The sequence below is a fragment of the Vicugna pacos genome, chromosome 23, assembly GCF_048564905.1.
Source record: "Vicugna pacos chromosome 23, VicPac4, whole genome shotgun sequence".
In the NCBI taxonomy this organism is placed as follows: Eukaryota; Metazoa; Chordata; class Mammalia; order Artiodactyla; family Camelidae; genus Vicugna; species Vicugna pacos.
The window spans coordinates 36951669-36977297 of record NC_133009.1 but is presented as its reverse complement, the minus strand read 5'-3'; the positions used below and the strand labels follow the sequence as shown (position 1 = coordinate 36977297).

The 25629-nt window shown below is 48.2% G+C and overlaps 1 protein-coding gene and 1 long non-coding RNA gene across 7 annotated transcripts in view; one reads left to right on the top strand and one right to left on the bottom strand.

The window, feature by feature from the left end:
* Positions 1 to 16098, top strand: part of LOC140688812 (uncharacterized) — an 86334-nt gene extending 70236 nt beyond the window's left edge. For 2 of the 5 annotated variants that reach the window (XR_012063650.1, XR_012063648.1), the window contains exons 3-5: positions 10968 to 11137; positions 15253 to 15401; positions 15667 to 16098. This is a non-coding gene — a long non-coding RNA (uncharacterized lncRNA). Of the gene's footprint in view, positions 1 to 6437; positions 6602 to 7739; positions 7898 to 9423; positions 9806 to 10967; positions 11138 to 15252; positions 15402 to 15666 lie in introns of those variants that run through there. The other 3 variants (XR_012063647.1, XR_012063649.1, XR_012063646.1) reach the window with 3 other exon arrangements.
* NR5A2 (nuclear receptor subfamily 5 group A member 2) overlaps positions 9318 to 25629 on the bottom strand; it is a 111544-nt gene continuing 95232 nt past the window's right edge. For both annotated transcript variants that reach the window (XM_072948792.1, XM_072948790.1), the window contains one exon: positions 9318 to 12538. In XM_072948792.1, coding sequence (XP_072804893.1) covers positions 12291 to 12538 — 248 coding nt within the window. In that variant the 3' untranslated portion in view covers positions 9318 to 12290. The remainder of the gene's footprint in view (positions 12539 to 25629) is intronic.

Below are 25629 nucleotides of genomic sequence, written 5' to 3'. Positions count from 1 at the left end.
ACCACGATGGCTTTAAGAATTGTTCTCTAAGTCATCCTTCCTTTACCCGAGATAAGCAAGAATCTATTGATGTAGAAATTACCAGCGAAGGTGCAGTTTTAGATTCTTAGGTTCTTTTTAAAAGCAGCTATAAGAAAGGTGGAGGGGAAGTTTTTTTAAAGTAAAAATTTATTTTTCGGGGGAGGTAATTAGGTTTATGTATGAATGCATGTGTTTATTTTTAATGGAGGTCCTGGGGATGGAACCAGAGGAAGATTTGCATATAAATCAGGATGTGTATTCCTTTTTCAGGGTGAAAGATCATTAACACTGCTTTTCAAATTCTTTGTTTTCAAATATATGTTGAATTATGAGAAGAACAATTAAATATTTGATTCAACCCAAGAAACATTTATCAAGCACCTATTACGAGCTGGCACTGAGTTAGAGGGAGCTGAGGCTATGAACGGGCTTGGGTCTGCAGTGGGGAGCCCGGCCCCCCAAAGCTTCCTGGTGGAAGAAACACGGGGTGTCTGGTAGACTTTCCTTCCTTTTTAATTCTTTAGACCCACGTGATGGGGCATCACCCTCCTGGGATGTGCTGGGAGATCTGTCACTGCTATTTTGTCAGCTCGTTCTCGGAGAGCACAGCTCTTCGTCAGAGAGGAAGTCGGGAGGAAGGGGAGGACACATCATCTGGGCATCTGGGCCGGGACGGGGACCGCTGCTGTCTCAAGTCTGACCCAGCCGCTTAGTAACCTTCCTCTGAAGAGAACAGCACAGGCCTGAAATTGCCCGCCCCAGATGCGGGGCAAGACCGCCCGGGGGCAACGCCCTAGCTGGTGTGGGGGCCCAGTAACCCGGTTCAGAGGGAGCCGACTGCACAGCCGGGGGAGGTGGGGGCCTCCCTGCTGCTCTCCCCGCTCCCGTCCCCCGTCCCCGGGAGCCTGCCGGTGGCTCTGGGATGTCCCCAGATGTGCAAGTGGCCGATGTGCAGCCCCCATGTTTACAAAAGCCGCTGTCGTTCCCTCCCCACGTCCGCACGGCTAACTAAGGGCTGAAGGAAGCCTTGATCCTTGCAGGGGCGACAGGAGCTGTTTTCCGTCCCTGACCTCCTGAGCCACCCCTGGTGGAGAGACCGAAGGGCGGTCGCCACGCGCCTTTATTCTGCATGGAGAGCTCACAACATAGTAAGCATAGACGATTAATAGTACGTATTTTACCATAAATGATTAATAACAAATATTTTACCAAATGACTACAAAATAAGCAGGCTTTGAGTTTCCCTATTCCCCTGCAATTGTGATGAATGGTGTTTACAATATAAAAACATTCATGGCCCCCAGTTCCCCCGAAGCCCCTCCAGAAGATGAGAGTCTAGGGCAGCTGCCGCTGTGTCCCAGAGCCGTCCCCTGTCCCCGCATCTGCTGGGGGCCTCTGTTACACAGCAGATTACTTTTGGGAAAGTTTTCCGCAGGGCTTGAAAAACAGGAACTTGGCACTTCTGTGGATCATAAATCAAAGTTGGATGGAAAGCCCCTTCTTTGACGCTCAGTGCCATCTGAGCTCGGACTGCACCTCGTGAGAATAAACGCAGGAAGCTCTGAGGACGCTCAGTAGAGCTAAAAAAATGACACACACATAAAACCACTTGAGGTCACCTCCCAGCACAGCCATACCTTATTTGGGCACAGTTGTCCACAGAATGAGGCAATACACTGACAGGTTTTTGGGGGTTTTTTTTGCATTCTTTTTTAATTGAAATACAGTCAGTTCACAGTGTTGTGTCAGTTTCTGGTGCACAGCATCGTGTTTCGGTCATACATGTACATACATATATTCTTTTTCATGTTCTTTTTCATTCTAGGTTACTGCAAGATACTGACTATAGTTCCCTGTGCTGTACAGTAGAAACTTGTTTATCTATTTTATATGTAGTTGTTAATATCTGCAAATCTCAGACTCCCAATTTAGCACTCCCACCCCTTTGCACTGACAGGTTTAGCGTTTGGGGAAAATCATACTTCTGTTGGCACCTGGTTGATCCTCCGTGTCGTGCTGTTTCTTTTGCAGTGTGACAGCCTCATCCCACCTGCCCCCTCGAGTCCCTCCCTGTTTAGAGCTCAGACTTCTGTCCCTTCTGGGCTCCTGTTTTCTTTGTAATTCCTGCAGCACATGTCCCCACTTCTTTTAAGTTTAAAAAATTATTTTATTTTTTGATGGCAGTACTGGGGACTGAACCTCTTGCTTGCTAAGCTCACTCTACCAGTGGGCTGTCTCTTTCCCCCCACCATCCCCGCCCTTCCCACTTCTCACCCCTCAGTAGTAACCAGGTGCCCAGGCCTTTTTGCCCATGTGAGCCCATCCCCATTTAAATATTGCACCTCACACGAGTTTCTCCCCGGCCAGCCACATTTTAGGCACCCACACGGCCGGATCAGGTGTCTGCATTTTAGTGTGGAACATGACGCAGGCCCTCATCGGAGTCCCCTCTGCCTGAAAGCAAAACCGAGAGAGAAGCAGGCAGAAGAGAGCGAAGCCCCGAGGCGCGCTGTTTTTACAGGCGCGCTTCGTTCCACGGCGGCGGTTATTGTTACCCACGTGGAACGACCCCGTGAGCCGTGTGTGTCGTGCTGCCTCCTCTTCGCACGTCTGTGGGGCTCGGCTGGCGGGGGGAGGGGGAGGCTGGCCGAGCCAGGCAGCCCGGCTCCCCGCGCGTGGCTCGCGGGGTGTGGATGGCCGCGCGGCGCTGCGCTCCCGGAAGGGGCCCACAGCGGTTCAGCTGCGGCCTCCTCACCCCTGATGCCACTGTGGGATGTGATGCCCACCTCGTAGGCTTGTGGCGAGGATTCAAGGAGGTAATCTTAGTAAATGAGGGCTCAGCCCGTCGGGGCACAGTCCTGCAGCGCCATCCTCGTCCTTTATCCATAAATGGCCCTGGGACTGGGTGGGCGCGGAACCGGTGCCTGGCAGCCCTGGCCGGGAGGTGAGATGTCCGGCCCCAGGCGGTTGCACACTCTCAGGCTCCTTTGAGGGACTGAGCGCTGACCGGGCATCGCCCAGGGAGCTTGGCCGGAATCCAGGCCACACAATGGCTGTAGGAACATCTGACACTCGGATAACACGAGGCCACAGGGCAGGAGCAGAGGGGAAAGAGAACCTGTTACAGCGGCAGCAGGGGCAGCGCAACACGTGTTTCCACACTTATTTATAGAAGCCGCTGCCTGTTTAACAGAGAGCTTTTGACAGGCCTAATTTATGTCTGGGGAAACTCCTTGGGACAAGATTTTTTTTTTTTTTAAAGTGAGAACTTAGTGGACGGATGACAAAGGTCTGTGAGCTGAAATGGCGGGCGGGCACAGAATGATTTTTCTTTGTAAATGACATTGCCTGGGATTCACATAGTCCTCAATAACGAATGCAGAAAGGATGTTTCTCCAATGACTTTGTGATAAAGTAAACAGGGAATCTACTAGTCAGACTGCGGTCTGAGGCAATCAGGGCAGCTCTGGAAGACATGGTCAGGGCTAAAGTTTGGGCAAGAGGTGGTGGCTATGGTGATGGTTCCTGTGGAGAAGCTAGCACATAACTCTTTCCATCCCAAATTCTCATGTAGGGAAGACTCCAAGAATTTTTTTAATTTAATTTTTTTTATTGAAGTGTAGTTGATTTACAATGTTAGTTTCAGGTGTACAGCAAAGTGATTCTGTTTTACATATACGTGCATTTCTTTTCAGATTCTTTTCCATGATATGTTTTTACAAGAAATTGAATATAGTTCCCTATGCTGTACAGCAGGTCCTTGTTCTTTATCTGTTTTATATATAGTAGTGTATATATGTATATAATCCCAAATCCTAATTTATTCCTTCCCCCCTTCTCCTTTAGTAACCATTTGTTTTCTGTGTCTGTGAGTCTTTCTGTTTTTCATGTGTGTCATTTTTTTTAAGATTCTACATAGAAGTGATATCATATGGCATTTTTCTTTCTTTTTCTGGCTTACTTCACTTAGAATGATGATCTCTAGGTCCATCAATGTTGCTGCAAATGGCATGATTTTATTCTTTTTCATGGCTGAGTAGTATTCCATTATATATATATATATATATATATATATATACACACACATACATACATATGCATATATATGTATATATACACATATACATATACATACACTACATACATACACACACACACACACACACAAACTTCTTTATCCAGTCATCTGTCGATGGACACTTGGGTTGTTTCCACGTCTTGGTTATTGTAAACACTGCTGCTATGAACATTTGGGTGCCGGTGTCTTTTTGAGTTAGAGTTTCCTCGGGAGGACTCAAAGAATTAGTATGTTGTGGATGTCCCCAAGGCTCTGGGCAGTGAACACCTGTTTTAGCTGCCAGTGGTTGTCAGCCAGCTCACGCCTATTCTGCTAAGGCAAAGAACACTTTTGTGTTTTGGGTACCATTATTAAAACAACTTTAAAAATGTACCTGTCCCCGTTGCTTCTTTTGAGTTCCAAAATAAACGCTCTGTAATGAAATACACTCAGTCCTGCAGGATGTCTCAGGTTTGTGCTTTTAGTAGGTTTAAAGCACAGGGTTTGGAATCAAACAGAACCGTGTGAACTGTGCCCTACCATTGGTTAAGTAAAATCATTTTTGTATATTAGGGTAAATGCTAAGCTTTTGAAACAAAGAAACCCCAACATCCAGTGGCTTGAAGAAGAGCAGTTAATTTCTCTTTCACCTGAGTCTGGTCAGTGGGGGTCCCAGGTCATTCGAGGTCCCAGGTGCTTCCATCTTTTTGCTCCTCAGTGCTCCAGTGGTCACCTGGACTGCTGTCCACATCGTGGGTCCAGCCAGGGGAGGAGATAAGAGCCAATGTCCAGGGGAGGCTGCTTGTCTCTGACACTGGGGAAGACTGAGATGAGGGGATGGTCGTTTCGCTCACGGTCCATCGGTCCATCGGTGCATCACTGGCAGCTTATCTCAGTCATGTGGGCCCATCTGGCTGCAAAGAAGGCTGGGAAATGTAGTCTTTAACTGGGCACCCATGTGTCCAGGCAAAAAGGAAGGCTGGATTTTTGGGAGACAACTAACAAGTCTGTCGTAGTGTATAGCCCACAAGTCCTAGCACATAGTAAGTCCTTAAAGAGAGATGCTGTCATTTTCATGAATCATTTCTGGTGTGTTTTCTTTGGATGCGTTTCCTCAACCACATCAGATTTCCTGGAACGTAATCAACGCTCAGTGTTTTTCAGGTGAGAAATATCAGGTTCATAAACAAACCGCTTTTCCTTCAGTTAAGGCATTGTTAGGGACGCCGTGGGTTTCTCCAGGGCAGCCCCTTTAATTTGCCTGCTGTTGTCAGCTGGTCGGAAGCCCTGTGCCGAAGCGCTGGGAAAACAAGAACCAGCCACCCTCCTGGAAACCTCTTCTGACCCCAGAGCACTGTGTTCCCACAGCGGGGGCGCACGTAGGGGAGCCAGCACCCCCCGCCTCCACGAGCTGCCCCTCCCTCCAGCGGACGTGGAGGGGAGCTTTGAATGGAGGGACAGAAGTTTTCAAAAAGTAGATGCTTTCATTTTCGGAATGTTAACTATTGCCTGGTTGTAAGGATGAGCTGGTCTGACCTGCTGGTCAGGCTGTGATTTCTTTCCTGGGTCCCCCGTAAATACTGACGCAAGCTTTGTAAATTCATCACTTACACGCGCAGGTCTCGGGTTGGCTGGAGGTAGCCTGTCAGGATCTCAGCAAGCTAGCAGACACAAGCAAATGTTCCCCGGAGGGAAGAAGAGAGGGAGGAGGTCCCTCCTGAAGGTTTGGACCCGTCTGTGGGGACGACCATGGTGGGATCTTGGGTTGTCCTTCTGGGGGTCATTAAAAGTGAGCTGCCATCTGCTGCAGGACACACCCTCAGCGCCACCTCGACCCCAGCCTCAGGCAGAACAGACCCTGGGACCCGCCAGCCTCCAGCAGCGTTGGTGTCATTATCGAACAGCCCTGATTGTTGGACGCGCTCCCCTACGCGTTGTGTTGAAAGTAGCCTCCCTGCGCTGTCTGCCCGGTCTCCTCCTGCTGGTCCTGCTCGCCGGGCCGCAGAGCACAGTCCAGTTCTTCCAGCCGCTGCGCAGACACGCCGAGCGCCTTGAATCGACGGGTTGGCGGCGTTCTCACCGCCTGGCTCTTGGATTAACCGCATGTTAATTCAGGATGGGAGGTGACACGCAGTCACACACGGGGTCCGTCCCTGAAATTCACCCGTGATGCAGAGTTGGGCGTGGGTGCGCACACTGGATGAGTGAGATGAGCCCAGGCCCCTGTAAGACGTTCAAGGTCAGCGTCAAGGAGACAGAGGGGAGCAGTGCCGTGTGTCCGTTTGTGACGCTTGTGTACCGCGCCTGCGCTCCCCAGGTTCCGGGCCGGGGCTCCTTGTGCCCAGAGCGTGGGGGCGACCCTGGGAAGCCAGCACAGTGAGACCAGAGCGTGGCTCACAGCCGAGGTCGGGGCCCAGAACTGGGGTCTCAAGTTTGATGGGGTGGACGGGACGGTTTCCAGCACTCTGGCGGGAGTTGGCCAGGCCTCTGGGACCACGCGTGCGTGAACGGGAACGGGCGGAGGTAGGAAAGGGCGGTGATTGGGCGGGAAGGGGGGCAGCCCCGCGGGGTCGGTCCGGCGGGCGTGGGGGCGGGGCGGCGGCTGGGGGCGCTGCGGGGCGCTTCCCGAAGACGAAGACGCTCGGCCTCAGGGGAAGGACTCGAGCGGCCCCGGGGCGGGAGCACGGCCCGGCAGCTGGGTGGCGTGGGACCGAGGGCAGGAGACCAGCCTGCAGTCCGCCGCATGGTTTCAGCGGAGAAGTGCCTCGGGCCGGGCTCCCGCTGCAGGGGAGGCGCTGATGCGGGAGAGAACGAGGAGGGCCCCTGGTGGTTCGTGGCTGCCGAGGCGGTGTGGGAGGAGGGGAGGGGTGGCCCCGGGTCGTGGGGGGCCTGGGGGGCCTAAATTCCTGTCGCTAGAGTGCTGGGAGGGCCCGGCCTGGTCGGCACTGGGCTTCCGCTGAGCTGGGGCAGACGGAGCCACCAGGCACCGCCGGCTGTGCTCTGCAAAGCGGCGAAGGCAGCTGCGGAGCAGGTGTCAGCGCGCCTGGGAGGACGACTCCCTTCTCACCTTGGCTCTTTCTGACTAATGTGGTCCTGGGGACAGGCTCAGCCCCAGTGTCCCAGGGAGGCTGGCCTGGGACCCACAGTACCTCCCGGGGTGCCCAGGATCCGAACCCCGACGGCCTCAGCCCAGGAGGGGAGTGTGGAGGGCCCAGCCATCTCGCCGACTGGTTTCTTGATCGTTTAGTGTCGAACTCGCCTCGGGGCTGCTCCGAGATTAGTCTAATTACACCCCCGTCTGCCTCTTTCCCTCTTCTTTCCCTTTTAATTTTGAGGGGGGAGGTAATTCAGTTCATTTATTTACTTACCTAGTGTGGTGGAGGTGCTGAGGACTGAACCCAGGGCCTCGTCATGCTAAGCATGCGCTCTACCTCTGATCCGTGCCCTGCCCCCTCATTCCCTTTTATAGCAACAATTAAACGTGCAGCGTCTCAGAGAGCATTCTTAGCCTTCCTACCGACAAAGCCAACAATCATAGCCTGATCTCTGTCACTGCATTATTAATTCCCAACTTAACATAAAACAAATGGCCTGTGTGAAACAGTTCAAGCACTGCAAGAATATTTATTTTGAGTGACTAAACTGTACACTTCCTGTTCAGCTTTAAGGAAAATTGGTCTTTATTATTCCCGGGAAATGTCAGAATCACTAAGTGTTGCAGCAGTTTGACCTGCGTTACGTAGAACCAACCCTCCACATGTTTCTCATAAAAACATGCATCAGCGATGGCTTCAAACTGAACGTCAAACTTCGTTAAAGGTACAAGCCTCTTCAAAGTTACTGTGAATATCGAATATAACAATCAAATGCACAACAGCAAAAACTTTTTTTTTCCTCAAGGGCTGCTTCAAGCCGATGCATTTAGCAACTTTGTGATGGGGGTGAGGTCTCTGCTCTCATCAGTGACCCTGCTGGTGGGCAGGTTGGGCTTTGGAAAAACTCCATCATTTTTAAAAGATTGTATATAACCACTTATAAAAATATTAAAAATTTTTCTGTATCTTCTTTGGCCTGTGGGATGATTACCTGGGCGTGTATGTATGTCAAAGTTGATCAAACTGTACTTTTCTAGATGTTAAACTGCACTTCAGCTAAGTATGAATGTACGTATTTTTTCATAGTCCATAGAATGTAAGCAAGAATTTTTTAAGTTCTTCCTCATAAGAGGTTGTTAAAGGAGATGTGTTTTGTAGGGCACTGTTTAGCTGATTAAAAATCTCAGCTCTGTAATCTACTAGACCTTAGGTATGGCGTCTTGGGTCTGATTCCTTGGTGTTTTTTGGTAGGACCCTAATTAAAATCGGTGTCTGCTTGGCAGCTGGATAACGACGCCTGCTGGTCGTGGCCGGGGCAGGGATGGGAAGGTGGGGTCGCCAGGTTTCGAAGCCTTGTTAAGTGTTTCGTGGCTCTTGCAATATTTGGTAATAGAGATAATTGTGCATTTCCAAGATGGATTGTGCAGGTATTTTCTTGCTTCAGACATCTCCAGAGGCTCGACAGTACTGAAGGAGGCTGATTTTCTGGCACAAAAAGATGTTATTTTTAGGTCTAAACACCAGGACATGTAAAGACTTTCATGTTTCTAAGGTATTGATACTGGAATCAGTAACTGAGTACCTAGTGGTGACTCGATGCCTGATTTTCTCTAATATAGCTCCTCCCTTTGAAGCAAATCTAAAGAGTCACCCTGGTTTGGGGCAGTATAGTGTTGTACTGATGAGTGAGGGTCCTGGAGTCAGACTTCCTGGGTTCACAGCCCTGCTCCTCCAGGGACTGGGGTGTCACTTGGAGCAAGAAGCTGGAAGGGGAGGAGGAGGAGGATACCTCGGGGAACTTGATCTGGGATCAGCTGAGTTAATAAAGCACTTGAGAAAGTTACTAGGGCACTGTCGGTGAGCTCTGCAGGAAGACAGTGTGAGAGTTTTCTGCCCATCAGTCGTCACAGTAGGTGATGTAAAATATTTTATTTCACGTATGGAGAGGTGACACACAGCTTGAGTTTAATGCCTCAAGGAAGCATCCAGCTAGGGACAGTGGACCACCCGAGACAGTGTCTAGAGAGGGAAAAACATCTGTTCACGTGGAATTCTTCTGAGTCCATCCCTAGTCGAGTACCTTAGTGACTTAGAAGCTTTAGAACCCAATGCAATGAGGACGGCATAAAAACTGTTAAAAATGATCAGGTTGGGCATATCAATATTTATTGAAATATTGAAAAAAAATTCCATTTTGTTGAGAAATTCCTGGCAAGAACTGACATGACAATATGTATTTCACTGAGACAGGAAGTAACGTCAACAAGGAACCGACTTCACGCTCCCCAGGTGGCCCGGGTTCAGAGCCGGGGCTAGCGGCAGAAGCAACCTAGCACAGAAATTCAGACACGACAGGTCGTCTGTTTAGGAACACAGACCACTGACAACAAACCGGGCCAAGCCAAAGCCCGTCGTGTCTGAGTCTGCCTTCACTGATCGATCCTGCAATTGATAAGGCAGCTGCTAAGCAAATGTCGGGTTGCAAACCGGTCAACGACGCACTCTAGAGAAAGGCCACATGCCGGCCGTGCGTGGACCACAGACGCCGAGTGGCATCCTTGTTTATCAGCGTGCCCCTGATGTCACCAAGCAGCGTGGCTGGAACTCTGCGGGTCGCCGTCTTTCTCATTGGGTAATTGACCAGTTAACAACATAACGATGTGTGACTCTTTTAGGTGTACTAGTCAGCGGGGAATATTGTATATTTAAAATCAGAAAACATGGATTTGGGGAATCAATATATTATTATTATTTTTTGCAGTGTTAAAAAAACTCGCAAATAACCATCCCTCATATCTCAAAATTTGCCTCCACCCATGTTCCACGTGCACGATGGAGCCACTTCATCCACTGCCGACACCGCTCCTCTCCAGCGTGGTGTTTCACTGGGGAGAGGGAAGGTGCTGCTGTGTCCTTGATGCTTTGGATGTGGACTCAGCTATTTTTCACTGTCCCTTGAGCCATGGAAATAACATGGGTGACTAAGCCTCTAATGAGGTGGCCTAGCTAAAGGGTCCCCTTCCCGTGGACAAGTATTAGAAGTGATTAATAAAAATAATAAAATAAGCCTCTTTGTACACACAGAAGTAATAACTAATATCTTTGGTATACAACTTACGATGCTTGGAAAGAAAACCCAGGGAAGACTCCACCCTTGTTAAATTTACTCATAAACAGAGGAAGCTACAAGTCACATAATTTACAATAGATATTAAATAAACTACGGTAAGAATTATGAAGATTTACAGACATTTAATCAAGAATGATTTTAATTCATTAAGACCCTTCTTTGTCCCTGAACTATGTTCCACTAACTTGAAGACATGCTACAATAAACACATATATTTGGTTTCTTCAGTCTCGGCTATATCTTATACAAAGGTGAAACCAAGGAACAATAAATTAGCATCAGAATTGTCTACAGTTGAAACTATGATGTACAGTATAAATAAACTATTCAAAAGCCAGAAATGCTTATGAAAAAAATTAAGGGACTAGGAGATACTTTTCTCTCTTTTTTTTTACAGTTTCTACAAATGATTGTGCCGCCGATAATCTCAAAAAAAAAAAATTAAAGTCTAAATGAGATTCCCGTTTTTGATTTTAGTGTCTCACGACATACAATAATTAAGTACTGTTAAAAATAATTAGCAATCAGAAAAATAACATTAAGGAAATTACTGCTTTAGCGATTTCGTAATATCACAGCTCCCCCCTCCCCCCCAAGGACCTAAAGAATGTAAACACTATGTTTTATTTGACTTTAAAGTATTAACACTTTATTTTCGACAAAGGTTGGTCCGCATCTGCACAGCCAGCTCTGGGAACTGAAGTAAGGCAAGACTTCCACACCTGTGGCATCGCCTGTGCGTAACACTGACAGCGTCGCCTGGAGACCTTGTTTCGCAAGTCTTCATCCTCCAGTATCTGGTCTATAGCAGACTGTGGTCTACGTCTTAGCAAGGTCGGTATCACTCTCTTCCCTTCCCTTCTGGGGAAGACTTGAATCGCTTTAGTATCTTTCCAGGCCCTATGTAAAAATCACCGTTTCCACACCATGTGTAGGGAATGTTCAGCTGTAACAGGAGTCAATTTATCTGCTTGCTCCATCTTTTATTTTGCTTTGCTCGACTTGCTTCAGTTCTGTCTTAAGCTGCTTACACCTGTGACTGACATGCCAGCAAAATGTGTTTCACGTTGTATTTTTCACTGAACTACAAACCTCGATGGTTAAAAAGGCTGATGTATTCTAATGAGCCTTGAGGGCAGAAATTTTTAGGAAATCCAGCAGTGCTTAAGCTAAAGCTTTGAAAATCTGTTCCCTGCCCTGGATGGTCATGAATGCTTACGCAAGATCAGGAGAGGGCTACCACCAGCTTTTTGTTTTGTTTTGTTTCGTTTTTTTAACATGAACATACGACAGAACAAACCAGAATGTACTTAACATGGTACGCGAACACATTAACAGGCTGTTCTTATTAGCTGTTTGCAGGCCTAAAACACAGACGTTCAAGATTAGGCTTCTCATGATTTGGTGGTGCTACTTGGGGGTGTGGCTGAGCACAAGTCCTCGGGACAGATTCCCAGATGGCGGGACAGAAGGTGCTGGGTCCTCGAGGGGAAGAGAGAAGGGCTGTTGCAGGTGCAGCCGATGGATTCTGGACGATGGGTTCAGGTCAGGTTCACCACAGAGGGATTCCGTAAGCTCAAATCCCCCGCTGCATACACCTAATTAACAACACTGATCGGTCCCTCAATTTCTTCACAGCGGAGATCAGTTTAAATATACAAGAATCATTCTGTCCAGTTTTATTCTGACATGGTGTTGCCATCCATCTGTGAGTTCATTCTGCTCCATCACAATGTCTTTTATATGGAATCCTTCGGGGACGTGAAGCCTTTGATTCACAGTTTGCAGTACAAATACCCTGATACATCATTTATTTGCTATTAAGTATTTGATTATTACGCCTTTTAAAATTCAGTATCTTTAAACCAAGTGTTTTAATTAGTGTTGCTTGGAGCAGTTCAGAGTATTTTTTCCCCTTTCCTCCTGGCCTCCCCCCCGCCCCCCACCATCTCTTTTTGTTTTGGAAGCTGGCGCTCTGGGGCTGTGGCTAAGCTCTTTTGGCGTGCAGCATCTCAATCAGGAGGTTGTTGTAAGGGACGTCCCCGTTCAGGTGCTTGTAGTAGAGGTACTCCTCCGCCTGCAGGCTGATGGCCCGGATCTCGGGCAGCCGGAGGAGCAGCTGCCCGAACTTCTCTGTCTGCTGCGGGTAGTTGCACATGGTGTAGTCCAGCAGGGCAGCATTGACTTGCTCCTGGACCCCTTCCACCAGCTGGAAGTTCTCAAGGTTTTTGACATCTGGATTAAAAAAGAAAAGCACACTATTTCAATGGCGTCTTAATTCCTGTCTACGACGTCAGTGTGTTCAATTCATGGATGCGTTTTCCTCCTGACATAAAGCGTACTTTACACGCTGCTGAATATTCAGTAAGCCCCACTTCACCACGCTTCCTGGGAAAATGATCACAAAAGAGCTTTAGAAGAATGTCTTGTTGAAATTCTGCCTATACCTCAGATCAATTAGACACCAATGGGTTTTGAGCAAGGTCAGCCCTTTTCATAGCCCTTACAAAAGGAAAGGCTTGAGGATTCCTAAAGTAGGGGGATCATAATATATTGCCCGCAAATGAGTCCCTGGAGAAAGACCTATCTTAACCCAATATATTGCACAATTCATATAATTCTGTATTAATTTTTCTGACCCAAGGTGAAATCTGTGTCCAGGGTCTGATGTAGTTAATTCTAATAAAAAGTGACAGGGTTCTTGTTTCTGTTTGACATTTTCTAAATGATTCTGAAAGCCTTTGACTTGTCTAGTCTATGCTAATGAACCATCTGGTACACTCCAGTGACTGCCAACAGAATCAGCGCTCCTGGAACTCCTAAAATATGTATCTCGGTGACTAATGATCTTTATCAAATGAAAGCTTTGTCCTTTAGGCAGAATACAAGCCAGGATGGCCGGTGCCCTTTAACCTGAGCGTGGTTTCTGAAGTCTGAGACTTTTTTCCTCCCCTCCTGGTCATGGTCTCCTACAGAGAAGATAGGTTCAGCCTAACTCCTGGTGGCCCTCTGCCCTACGAGTCCTCACAAATGTTGAGTAAGAGGGAAACAGAGTCAAAAGGGACTGACACACGTACACAGACGATGAGCCAGGGAAGACGGTTGCGTTGGAATTTCTCTTCTGGAGTTTGTTTATGTTAACGGTGCAGCTTTTCTGAAATGTGTATATAGAAGCCTCTGGAAGGAACATGTAGACGTGTGTGTGTGTTTACATATGGCTATGCTAAGAAAGTAAACAGAGGAAGCCACCCTCCCACCTCTGCTTTATTTTCTAATTGGACAAAAGTAAGAAAGAATGATTTAGTAGAAAACCACATAATATGCCAACTCAAATGTTAAATGTACTAAACCCGTTTAAGAGCTACCACAGCGATTCATATCCAATAGTTTTGTCACTGTATGTGGTCAAACTTAGCCTGCACATGTGTGCACGTCCATCTTGGTTTCTCTAAATTTTCTTTTTTGGGGCAAGTAGTAAAGTTGGTTTGTTTGTTTATTTGATGGAGGTGCTGGGGGTTGAACCCAGGCCCTCCTGTTTGCTAAGTGCCTCCCCCACCACTGAGCCATACCCCCATCTTGGTATCTAAATGCTGCTACAATATGCAGCCTTTCACTTGCTGTCCCAGTGTGCTGAGGAAGAGTTCAGTGTTTACATTTGCAGCCACAGCTTTGCATAAAACATGCTTCCCCGCTCCATCCCCAAGTCTCTGCCCCAAATGAACAACTGTGAGGAATTAGTACTTAAATAGATACACAGTGTGAGCATTGGAGACCACATCTATTTCAAATGGACCATGAAAAAATACTTGATTATTGTTAATGAGATGAACACTACACTATTCGGAGATCTGTGTCTTCCTGTGGCATTAAACTGGTGGCCAGGGGTGGGTGGCGGTGTAGTGCTCCAGGGTAGAGTGATGTGTGCGAGGTCCTGGGTTCAATCCCCAGCACCTCCATTACCAAAAAAAAAAAAAAAAAAGTTGGAAAAAAATTTAAAAAATCTTGCCGCCAAGGTCTTGTCCACTGGACATTTGACACAGGTGGCCCTTGACAGTTAATAAAGCATTTTTCCAAACTAACACAATGTTGTAAATCAAACTTCAATAAAAAAATTTCCATCTGTCTCATCTAGAACATTAAAAATTATTTTACATTATTTAAAAATACAAGTATTAAGCCATTTGCCAGGTATTTTCCATTTGCGACCACATGGCTGGACTTGAGAGTATTATGCTGAGTGAAGTCAGTCAGATGGAAAAGGACAAAAGAACCCCTTCGCTTCAAAAGGGCCGCACGTAAGCTGGGAGGCGGCGTCACCGCGCGCAGCACAGAGGCCACGTGGGCGCCCCCGGCCTGCCGCCTGCCGCCCCGGGCTCGCGTCCGCTGGGAGACGCAGGTCCCTCGTGCAGCACCACGGCAGACAACCGGTAACTCAAAAGTAGGTCATCTGAGTAATGATGAACTTTTTTTTTTTGAAGGTGAAGGATTATTTATTTTACTATCATTTTTGTTAATGGAGGTACCGGGGATCGAACCCAGCGTCGCGTGTGTGCCACGCATGCGCTCTACCACCGAGCTCGGCCCTCCCCCGTGACAAACCTCAGCCCGGCTTGTCTCTGCCCTCCAAACAACCGCGAGCGCGCGGGACTCCGCTTTCTCTCCTGCACACTCCCGAGAAGTTGAAAAAGAAAAAACAAACACTAAGCAGGCAGCTTCCGGGGTACAGAGATTTTCACACAATCACGGCAAAGAAGTTGAAATGGAGTATTACTTTCTGCTACAATGAGAGAGATTCTCACAGGAAGAAGAGCTAGCAGTAGTCACAGAGATTACTAGGGAGGGTGCAGGGATTTGCACAGTATACAACGCAAGATAAACGGATAATAGGCTTTTTTAGAAAGTTGTTTTTGAATCCTTTTTTTTGATAAATGTATTTTTTTCTGTACTAGGTTCAACCTTCTGTGATAAATTGTGCCACTCTGTTACAGAAAAAAACAAACCGGCTAACAAATACAAAGGGCAGATCCAAAGTGCTGGCTGATTTGCTTATTCGTATTACAGAATGATCATGTAAAGTCTTCAGATCAGCATTTGCTGGGTAATTTCAGTGAATACTGGTCCAAACTAGTACCTTTCTCCCCAAAGTTTAAAAATCCATGCAATTTTCCTTCTGAATGAAAATATATAGGTTTCCCATACTTTGGCCATACAGAAAGTTTCCCTCTAAAGTTCACCAGAGTTGAATTAATTATTCCATTCCATTATTTTTATGGGTTTATCACTAAACATAGCAAAAGTTACGAGCCAGTTGCCCCAAAGGTGCTCACTTACTGAATGCCTGTTTTGTTTCTATGTCTGTATAGGCAACTTGTAACTGACTGGTGATGATTCTGATATTTCAGCTATAAGGTCAAAGCAGGAAAGAAAAAGGGTTTGATTGATTGACTCTCATTCCCTGGCCGAGAAGTTCCTGCATCACTGCTGACCTGTTTCAGCTCCGTGTTCCGCTCACCGCATCTCTCTCTCCTTTATTAACTGTCACTTTCCCTACATAAACTGTCAGCGCCGTGGATGAGAACCATGTTACATATTATATGTTAGTCAAGGCATCCTCAGGGATTTCTCCAATTAACGTTTGCTTTATAGGTGCATTTTTGTACAAGATGGATAAAGTTATCAAATGACCTATCCCATTAGTTGTTACGTGTCTTACAAACCAATTTCTTTTCTTTTTCTAACTTGAAAATTGATTTATACAATAGATCTCTCCCAGAAATAAAATATCTTAAATGTAATGGTGTTTTCTAGTCAAAGAATCCTTTGGTGAACCCTTCTGTGGCCTGAATCATCAAGTCTTGGGTCACGTGTTTTGCCAACGAGGGTTTTCACTGGTCGGTTCTGCTTTTTTTAAACTGAAATACAGTCGGTTACAACGTGTCAGTTTCTGGTGCACAGCACAGTGTCCCAGTCACGCATACACATACATAGATTCGTTTTCATATTCAGATGTGTAAGACATACGTTTGCTCTTCACTCCCCTATTAAACAGCACTGCACCCACTTTGGATTTTAGAGCGAGACCCTGTTGGATGAGTGGAGGTTGACAGGAGACCGAAACTGCCCCCAGTTCTTCTGTGATGTTTGACGCAGGATCCCAAAGTCTCCTGCGTTTGGCATCTGTGTGTTCCTTTGAAATCTAGTTAAGCTTCATGTTAATACAGTTTAGACACACGAGTTAATGAACCCCATCATTACAAATTCTGAGCTGGAAACTGTATGTAAACAGACAGAAGCATCCCCGACCCTTTCTCCAGCGCCTTTAAATTTTGATGACCCGCAAAAGCATTCGGGGCTTCTCCTTTAAGTATCAACCTCTTATCATCTATTCTACTTTATTCACTCAGGGACTAATTACCAACTTTTTATATGAAGCAGCATTACGAGAAGCTCACAGTGGGGGTGCTCAGATTTTTCCCATCCTTATTGGAAAGTAAACCCTTAGGTCTTCTTGAATATATTACAGCTGGCTTTTTGGTCCTACGCAGCATTCAGGCCCTGCAGATGAACACGCTGATTTCTGCCTCCCTGGTACCTGCCACGTGGCGCAGCCGGTGACCCTCCCGTGCAGCACGCTCTTGTCAGAGATGGCGCCTTTGCTGAGCGCGGGGGTTGGGGGGCCGGGGGGCTCAAATGGCCTGAGAATATAATTATCTTTGTTAACTTCCCACACCTAGGGAAAAAGAAATCTCTTGTGTTGTTCAAGGACACAGAAGTGGGAAAAAGAGGTACCACTTTGCACCCAGGGAACCTTTTTCCCTCGAGGCTTTTGGAGGGATGACAATGAATAACTGCTTTCCAGTTTGTCCTCAGAAGACCCTCCCCTTTGATATGCCAAAGAAGGAGACAAGAAATGAATTTTCTATAAGAATTCATTCAAAAATTATTCTTAAAGGGTTCTATTTAAATAACTTGTATGAATAATTTTTTAAGAACTTGGGAGAGTAACACGCTGGCTTCTTTCACATGAACGAAGCTCACGTAACGTGGCGCGAGGGCTCGTGGCCAGCAGCAGTGGGCATTTTCAGTGCCCACGCCTGAGATTAGCTCCTACTCTGTTTCCAGCAAAACTTAAAGTTTTAAATCAGTTATTATTAAGTCCTGTACATTAACGTGTGTGTGTGTGTATGTGTATGTGATTGTCACACAAGACCTACGTTTAGCGATGGGAACATACAGTTCAGTGAGTTCACATGCAAACGGCCAGTAAGAAAATGCCACACTCTGGCAGGAAAATGTGGACAGAGCACACGTATTATTTACATACGTAGAAATAAGCCATTACAACAGGTTGGTGCTGTATAAATGGCGAAGCACTCTAACGTGCATTATTTATTTCCTACCTGACGTGCACCCAGGATCGGCATTCACTCGTTCATTCAGAGAGCCCCATGCCTGGTGTTGATGACACAGGGTGCCAGACACAGACCCAGGTCGGGGGGCTCCCGAACACGTTGGAGAGACACACCGGGTGTCCTGGGTAGACGCAGGACGGGCACTTAACCCAGGGCCTGGGGGCAAGTGACACGGGAGAGTGAGCCGGGCAGCACAGGGGCAACAGGCCAGCGCAGCTGGGGTGCCCCACACAGAGCCTCAGAGACGCCGGAGCGGGGTCCTTGGAGCAAAGCAGCTTACCCTTCACGGAGGAGGAGGCGGGGGTGGGGGCAAGGTAAGGACAGACCCTAAGGTTTCAGACACTGCACGTCGGAGAGAGTCTGGATTTCGTTCTGAAAGCAGCACAGAAGCATCGCAAGATTTTCAGAAGGAAGGATACGATCGGCTCTCTGATGGAGAAAGTGTCGGAGGAGGGGAGCGGGTGGGCACGTGAGGGAGGGTCAGGGTGGAGCAGACTCATGAAGGGAGGACTGTGCTGGCCCCGGGGGTGGGGATGGACTTGAAAGGCATCGAGATGGTTGGCTCAGCAGCTGTCTCCCCGGGATGATGAAGTGAGAGCAGGAGAGATCCCGGGTGCTGGGTGGCGTCTGGGTGTCCGTCAGTGGGGGGAGGTGGTGGCCACCCCTCCGGCAAGAGGAGGAAAAGCAGATTCGAGGGGCAACACTGGACAAGTCGAGGCACCGTGTTCAGTTCAAGAAGCACTGGGATGTTCACTAGGGACGCAGAGGAGACGGCTGGAGACAGAGGTCCCGGCGTCAGCAGAGGCTGGGCAGGTGTCCCGGTCTGGGACTCGTCAGGGGGTGGGTGATGGCTGAAGCCCAGGAGGCGGTGGGACTGTGCCGACAGGAGAGGAGGGCCTGGGGCTGGGATTCGGGGAAGACTGACTTGCAAACGAGTCTGTCCTGAGACGGTATAACAGGTGTTACACAATGAAAACGCAGAGACATTAGATGGTTAAAAAGATCTCGAGGTTCAGGACAGACCCAGAGACTGGAGGAGGCGCTAACATCTACCAAGCGCGAGTCGGCGCGCAAAGAACTGTCCTTGCCTGTCTCAGCAACACTGTGACACAGACGCAGGAAGCAATCGTACGGTTACCGGGAGGAGAGTGGGGGGGAGTAGGGGGGAAGGGGCAAAGTGAGGGGTCAAGATTCGCAGGTACTCACTACTGTGCACAAAGTAAGCAAGTTCCTGCTGCACAGCCCAGGGAACTGTGCTCAGCACCTTGCAGTGGCCCATCTGAATCAGACAGGCATGTGTGTGTGTGTGTGTGTGTGCCTGAGTCGCCGTGCTGTGCACCTGAGGCCAGCGCTAAAGCAACTGCGCTTCCATTCAAGAAAAACACCCCCCAAACCCCATGCACAGTACAGTAAGATGATTCACGTAAATGTGAATAATACGAATTAACTGTCAAACACGTACAACCACCGTATGCTCACAAGGCCCTCTTTTTCCTATGATTTTCCTGCTAAAACTTGGAGACTTCGCTTGCTTGCGGTGCACCTCTGGAAGGTGACCTTCCCCAGCAGCGACCTGGTCACTTTCCTGGCCGTGAGATCTCACGGACAAAACAGCCTCTGATGTCTTCCAGTTGCCGGGAGGCAGCGTGCACCCTTGCACGCTTACCCATTCTCAGTCACAAAGAACAGTCAAGGAAACAAACCCGAAGTTTTAAGTTTCAGTGAAAACCTTTCCACCCTGTTTTACTCATTTTCAAGCCCAATTTCCCCAACCAGACAAGGACTTGGCACAAAACGCTGTGAACGCGGCGCCTCGTGTGGTGGCCGCAAAGGCCAGGCTCGGGAGACATCCTCGCAGAGAACGTCACCTGCCCTTTCCTCAGTTTCACGTCCCTGTCAGGACACTCTCAAGAGGCAGTGCCCCACCCCCACCCCCAGGGGAAAAGAACATTCCTCGCCGATCAAATATTGTGATTTCTCGTTGCGGTTCCTCCTCTAACTGTGATCACGAGGGTGTCACTATTGGGGGCTTCAAGTTTCTTCGTCTTCAAGGCTTGGACTTGAAGATCTCTGGCCACCCCCGGCCCCGACAGCCCACGACTCTGGGATTGTGAACCCAAGTTTTGAAAGGAAGGCACTGGACTCGGGTCAGCACACAGCGGGTCCCGGCCTCGCTCTGCGTCCTCCCCGTGAGCCTGGCACCTGTGTTCTCACTCCACTGTCTGGGTTCGACTTGGATTCTCCAGGATGGGTTTTTGGCCTAAATTACAAACTGTTTCAAACGCCATTGAGTTTGAACTCCATTACATGTTGTGCTTTTCTAGGGAAACAGATTCAAAAAGGACTCCTGGCCGGAGCTTTGACGGCTGGGCCAAGCCCGCCTGCTCTTCTCAACGGTCGGCGTTTTCTAGGTGCAGAGCGCGCGCTTTGGACACTCCCCGCCCTCCCCGGTGCCTTGAGGCCCCAGGCCGCAGGGTGCGGCTTTACCACCTTCTGTAGGCACAGCTGCTGCCGGACGTCTCTACCCGAATGGCCGGAGGCATCTCAAACTCAAGTGTGCAGCCCGGAGCTTGGCCCCTCCAGTCCTCTGAGCCTGCCCTTCCCTGGCTCTCCGATACCAGTCATTACCCCAGTATCCCCCAGAAGCCTCCCCAAACCCATCTCTGTGGCTTGGACAGCACAGTCTGGGTGCCCATCACAGGGGGCGTTGGGTGTCCCATGGTTACCTGTCGATTTGGAGGAAGACATGTCTCTACCTGGTCAGTGGTCACCCTCCCCAGGCCTAGGCACAAGGAGACCCACTTGGCACTTGCTGAAAGAAAGAATATATTTTCACGTCAATTCACACATCAGTCCTCCCCTTGTGTCTGGAAGATCTTGCAAACGTGTCCAATCACATCTTCCTGATCCCGCAGTCACTGTGCCCTGCTTGCCCCGCTGGACGGCGTTCTCTTGGACGGCAAGGCACCCAGCACACACACTGTTAAACCTGCTGATATGAATTAACCTCCCGCAATACAAGCCATGTGCAAATTATTCCCTAAGCATATGCTGAACACCTTCCACGAGCCAACTGTCCCAGCGACCAGACCCTAACCAGTTTCAGACTTCCTCACTTCCTTAAACTCATGACCAACTTCAGATCTAACCTTAGAACATTTCTTATCATTTATCTCCAGAAAAAGTATGTTTTGACTCAAAATTGGAGAAACCGCGTTCAACGAACAGGAGACGGAAGAACATTTAGTTCTGTATATACGTTTGCAATTTGTTCTACAGAATTCTTAGGGATTAAACTGAGGAAGGCAGGCTATGAGCTAAAGGAGTTTAAGATCAAGAATTGAAACAGGTCATATGTTGTAGCAACGTCCACATAGCAGATGATACTGAAAACCACGTACAAATGCATGGAGAACGAGAGGCAAAAGGAAAAGGTCTTTGGCTGGGAATCAACCGAGTATTTTGAGCCAGGAAACAGAATTTAAAGGGGCACACACGGGCCGAGGCAACTTCCTGATTTCCCCCTAAATTTCAGATAAAGCTGTGTGTCAAAGAGACTTATTACTCAGGGCAGACACATACAATGTCAAGTAAGCTAGGTGACATTTCAAGCGCACACGAGACTCAGCATCGCAGCTGCCCTGGCCGGCCGGCCCTGGGAACCCGAGTCCTTATCCGGGTACAAAGGCCATCTGTTCCCGCAGAACGTGAATCGTCCACACTCATAAAACGCCGTCTTCCGCAGAAAAGCGCCTCATTCCATTCTGGTAGTCACATCCTAAAACAGTTTTGAACCCTAACCTGGCATCTGATTTCCATTCAGGAACTTCTGCGGTTTTTGCAAAGTTGTCCTATTCTCTTAGAATAAGATACGGGGTTCAGTTTATTCAGGTGTTAAGTCAAGAGCATGAATAAACCAACGTTATCATATGAAAGAGAATTAAACAGGCAGATCCAAGTGGGGATATATTAAGCCAAATTTAAGCTCCAGTTGTTGAATTTAGCCGGGGCTAGACGTCTGGTTTGCCTCGGGATAAATTCAGCTTTCCAGCTAATCGAACGAGGAACACTGCCTCAGGTCTGATGAAATTTACAAGAGCGTGCTGTCCAACCGTTCTTGTTAAAAATACTCGCTTCAAGGCATTCTTAGCATCTTTGGGATGAAGACCGTATTTGCATTTAATTATTTGATTTCAAACTTTTATGACTGTGGATCAAATATCAGCTTAGCCAATTAAAATATTATTTTGTGGGAGAGCAGCAAAGAGCCCAGATCAGTCCGACTTCCTCGGCCCTGGTTGTGCTCTGCGACCTTCTTACTGGCTCCTCGAAAGACCCTTTCTAAGAGGGGAGAGGAAACAGTAACATTTGAGACAAATGCACGTGCAGCAAACAAGGCGGTGTGTTGGCAGCGCACAGCTGGCTGGAAGCGCCTCCCCGCAGCACGGCGGCGGCCTGGGAGACCGAGGGTGTGGTCGCCTAGTTATTTCTACCCGCACAATCAATACTCCTTCATAATTCAGCGCGTGAAAGAAATCCTGTTCTTTAGAAGGCGCGTGTTAGTCCACTTGCGGGGCTGGGGGTGGCTTTAGTCCCCAAACAAGGCTGGTTCCAGCCCGTGTTCCGTCCTCCAGGTCTGGGAGGCAGCGAGGGACGGGAAAGGGCCGGGGATGAGCCGGCCGGAGGGCGCCATAGGGGAAAGAAGCTTGCTTCAAACTGAAGAGCAGTAGGACACTCTGTAAAATCTCTTCCAAGTGGAATTGTTGAAACAAGGCATTCGACAAGCTCCCTCAAACAACCGGCTTCTTCTGTGTAACTTGCCTGGCTCAGACCTGAGAGCCCAGGGCTGACGGGCGGGAGCCCCCGGGAATCTTGCTGCACTGAGTCCTCCGGCACCAAGGTCACGAGACGGTAGGTCGGTCTGGGGCCAGGAAGACGCAGGTGTGCTGCAGACCCGGATGTGGCCCCCGGGGACATCCCCGCCGTGACTTAGCTTCCGTACGTCCCGTGGCGGCTGCGATTAGGTGTGAGTGGACCACACTCCTGGGGAACCGCTGCCGCCCGGGGTCCCAGTACTCACCCTACTCATTTCAGCAGAAGCTCGAACCCAAGACGTGACTATAACAGACTCGTCATTTGAAAGAATGACGATTATTCTTAATCGAAATATTGATTATTTTAAGAGATAATATTTTAGATATTTAAGAAATAAGAGATATTTAAGAAATAATCGAAAATATTGATTATTTTAAGAGAATGAAGCACATTACAGTTAAGTCAATACAAGGATGTGTAACAAGGTTGGGAATTTTGCCTCCTAAAAAGCAAGAAAGAGAGACCACGGGAAAACCCCCGCGGTCGGTCGTTGCTCACTAATTAAGACTCAGCAACTCGAACTGTGCGAATTCGGACACTGCGTCTGGGTTTTGTTTGTGACAGGAAGTTTAAAGAATGCCTTTCTGTGTCATATGCTGAATCTCCAGCTCATCAGAAATACATTCTATCTGAAACCAGCAGCAGAATCAGACATTCAAGGAATTAAAAGTACTATTAATGTGCCATCTATTTTAAAAATCCCTTTTTTAAACGTTAAAGGCCTTTTTTTAAGGTATTCTATGAAATGTAGGCTTATTGTGTTTTACAATTTCTGAGAATAAAGTATTTGTTTAGTTCCTTGAACTCATATCCAATTCTTTCCATCTATTTTTTCTCACTTCCCTCAACACTGCTGTCAGGTGTGGTTCTGGCCGTCTGAGAAAGAGACATTGCATGGACGACAGGATCGGGAGGAAAACCCTTCAGAGCAGGAATTCTTGAACGCTGCATCTGATGCTCCCAATCGCCTTTTAACTGCACCCCCCTGTGCCAACACTATTGCTTCAGAGAAGGCATTGGGTTGAGAGCACTAAAAACTGCACTTCTTTAATTACATGGGGATTCAGCTTTCTGTTGCCAAGTCGAATTGCTCTGAGTTCGGCAGGTCTGTGGGACTTTGCACGTTCTGCTTCCACTTGTACTGAAAAGTAACACTGCAGTCCGCAAAGCGCTTGCAACTTCATGCCCACGTGAGAACCGGCATTTGTACGCTCTGTTCTAAATATCCAAGATTGTTCTAGTTTGTAGTTAAAACTACTCTTTAAGAGCTAGATATGCTTGTTACTTATTACCTCATTTTCCTCAGCTTATTAAAATTCTGCTCAGTAAGACCAGAGGTTGAATGGGGGGAAAACTCAAGCAGCTGCACAATACTTACTATGAAGCCTTTGACTGTAAAGAGAAAAGAGAGGGCTTTGGGGTGAGAACCAAGGGAGAGGGAACCTGATCACCTAACAAGGTCATTAAAGCCAAACACTATCAATTTTTTGGACATAAATTAATAATTCATCCATCTGCTTAGGGACATGTTCTTGTACGTGGAAGACAGGAAAATCCATCACAAATCACTCTGTGTTTGCTTACTCATGTGGCAGAGAAAGTAACAGGAAAGATTAGTCTGAGAACTTTTAAGAGCTTGAAACATTTTGCAAAGGAAGCTGTCTACCCCTCCCTCTCTTTACTGTGATTGTGGATTTTGCTAAAACAGTGTTCATCCTGATATTACAATGTCCTACGTTTGATCATATTTGCTTCGTAAAATATCGTGCTCAATTCTAAGCCCGCACAGGAAGGGAGTGCCGAGTGGGCGGTCCTCACATCCTGCCACTCCTGGCATCTGGAAGGCGGGAGTCGGGAGATGCCGACACACCTGGGGTTCTACTGTCACCAGCTGTCACGCCTGATTATTTAGGGGAATTTCTTATCCTGGCATTTCTACAGCTGGGACAATTGAAAAGAGGTTTTTTGATTTTTTAATTTTTGTGGGGGGAGGAGAGCTAGGTTGGTCGGTTGGTTTGTTTGTTTAGTGGAGGAGGGGCTGGGGACTGAACCCAGGACCCCGTGCCTGCTGAGCACGCGCTCTTCCACTGAGCTACACCCCCCCGACTAAGAGATGGTTTTAAATCTGTGAACCCTGCACTGGCCAGCTGACCTTGGACACTGCTTAGCTTCCTCATCTTCTAAATGTATTTTACCAGTAAGTACTGCGAGGCAGGACAATGCGGGGCTGTGAGGCACCTTCAGCCATTGCATCCACAGGGCGGACTCTGCTGCCCGGGCAAGCTTCTCCGCCTCCAGTCCACCCAGTGTGCTTCTCAGGGAAGGCGCAGAGAAGGCTCTCCCTGAGCCCGAGGAGCCGGCCAGCTCATGCAGAGAGCAGACCTCATGGGAGTCAGGGACGGGGTCCTGATGCTCTGACCCCGTGCACGTTCCCGCGGTCACAAGCCCTCGGTAGGGACTGCCCTGTCTTGTGTGTATTTCCAACCTTCAGTACCCAGGGCTTAAGACAAAACACCAAAGCTTTTCTCACGCGCCTCGGGGTGGCTCGTGACTGTGCCCACATCGAGCTCAAGGGCAGCCCCGGACCACTCAGCGGCTCCGAGCTGCCGACGGAACGAACAAGGGCGCTCAGCCTGTGAAGGAGGGGACTTAACTGCTAAGGCTTGATTTTTGGATAATCTCCTGACTCAGTGTTGTCCTTCAGCCTTACTAACTGAGAAAATCGAGGATAATTTTTAAATTCCAGCACAGTGAAATCAGACCACAAGAAGCACACTGGGAGTTGATCCGGCCGCGACCACGGGCAGCGAAGACTCAGGAACCCATGCGGTTCCTCCAGGAGCTGCGACGGGGCGACTCTTTGTGAAGAAACAAGGAAGCTTCCATTTCCCACATTTCAAAGAAACACTTCTTCAAAGCATTAAACACATTCTCAAAAAAAAAAAAAAGATTCCTGAGACGCTTGTCTGTCTCCCAGTCTATCCTATAACAGTGAAATAAATGAAGACTTTATCTTCTGAGCTTCAAACTCTGTGAATA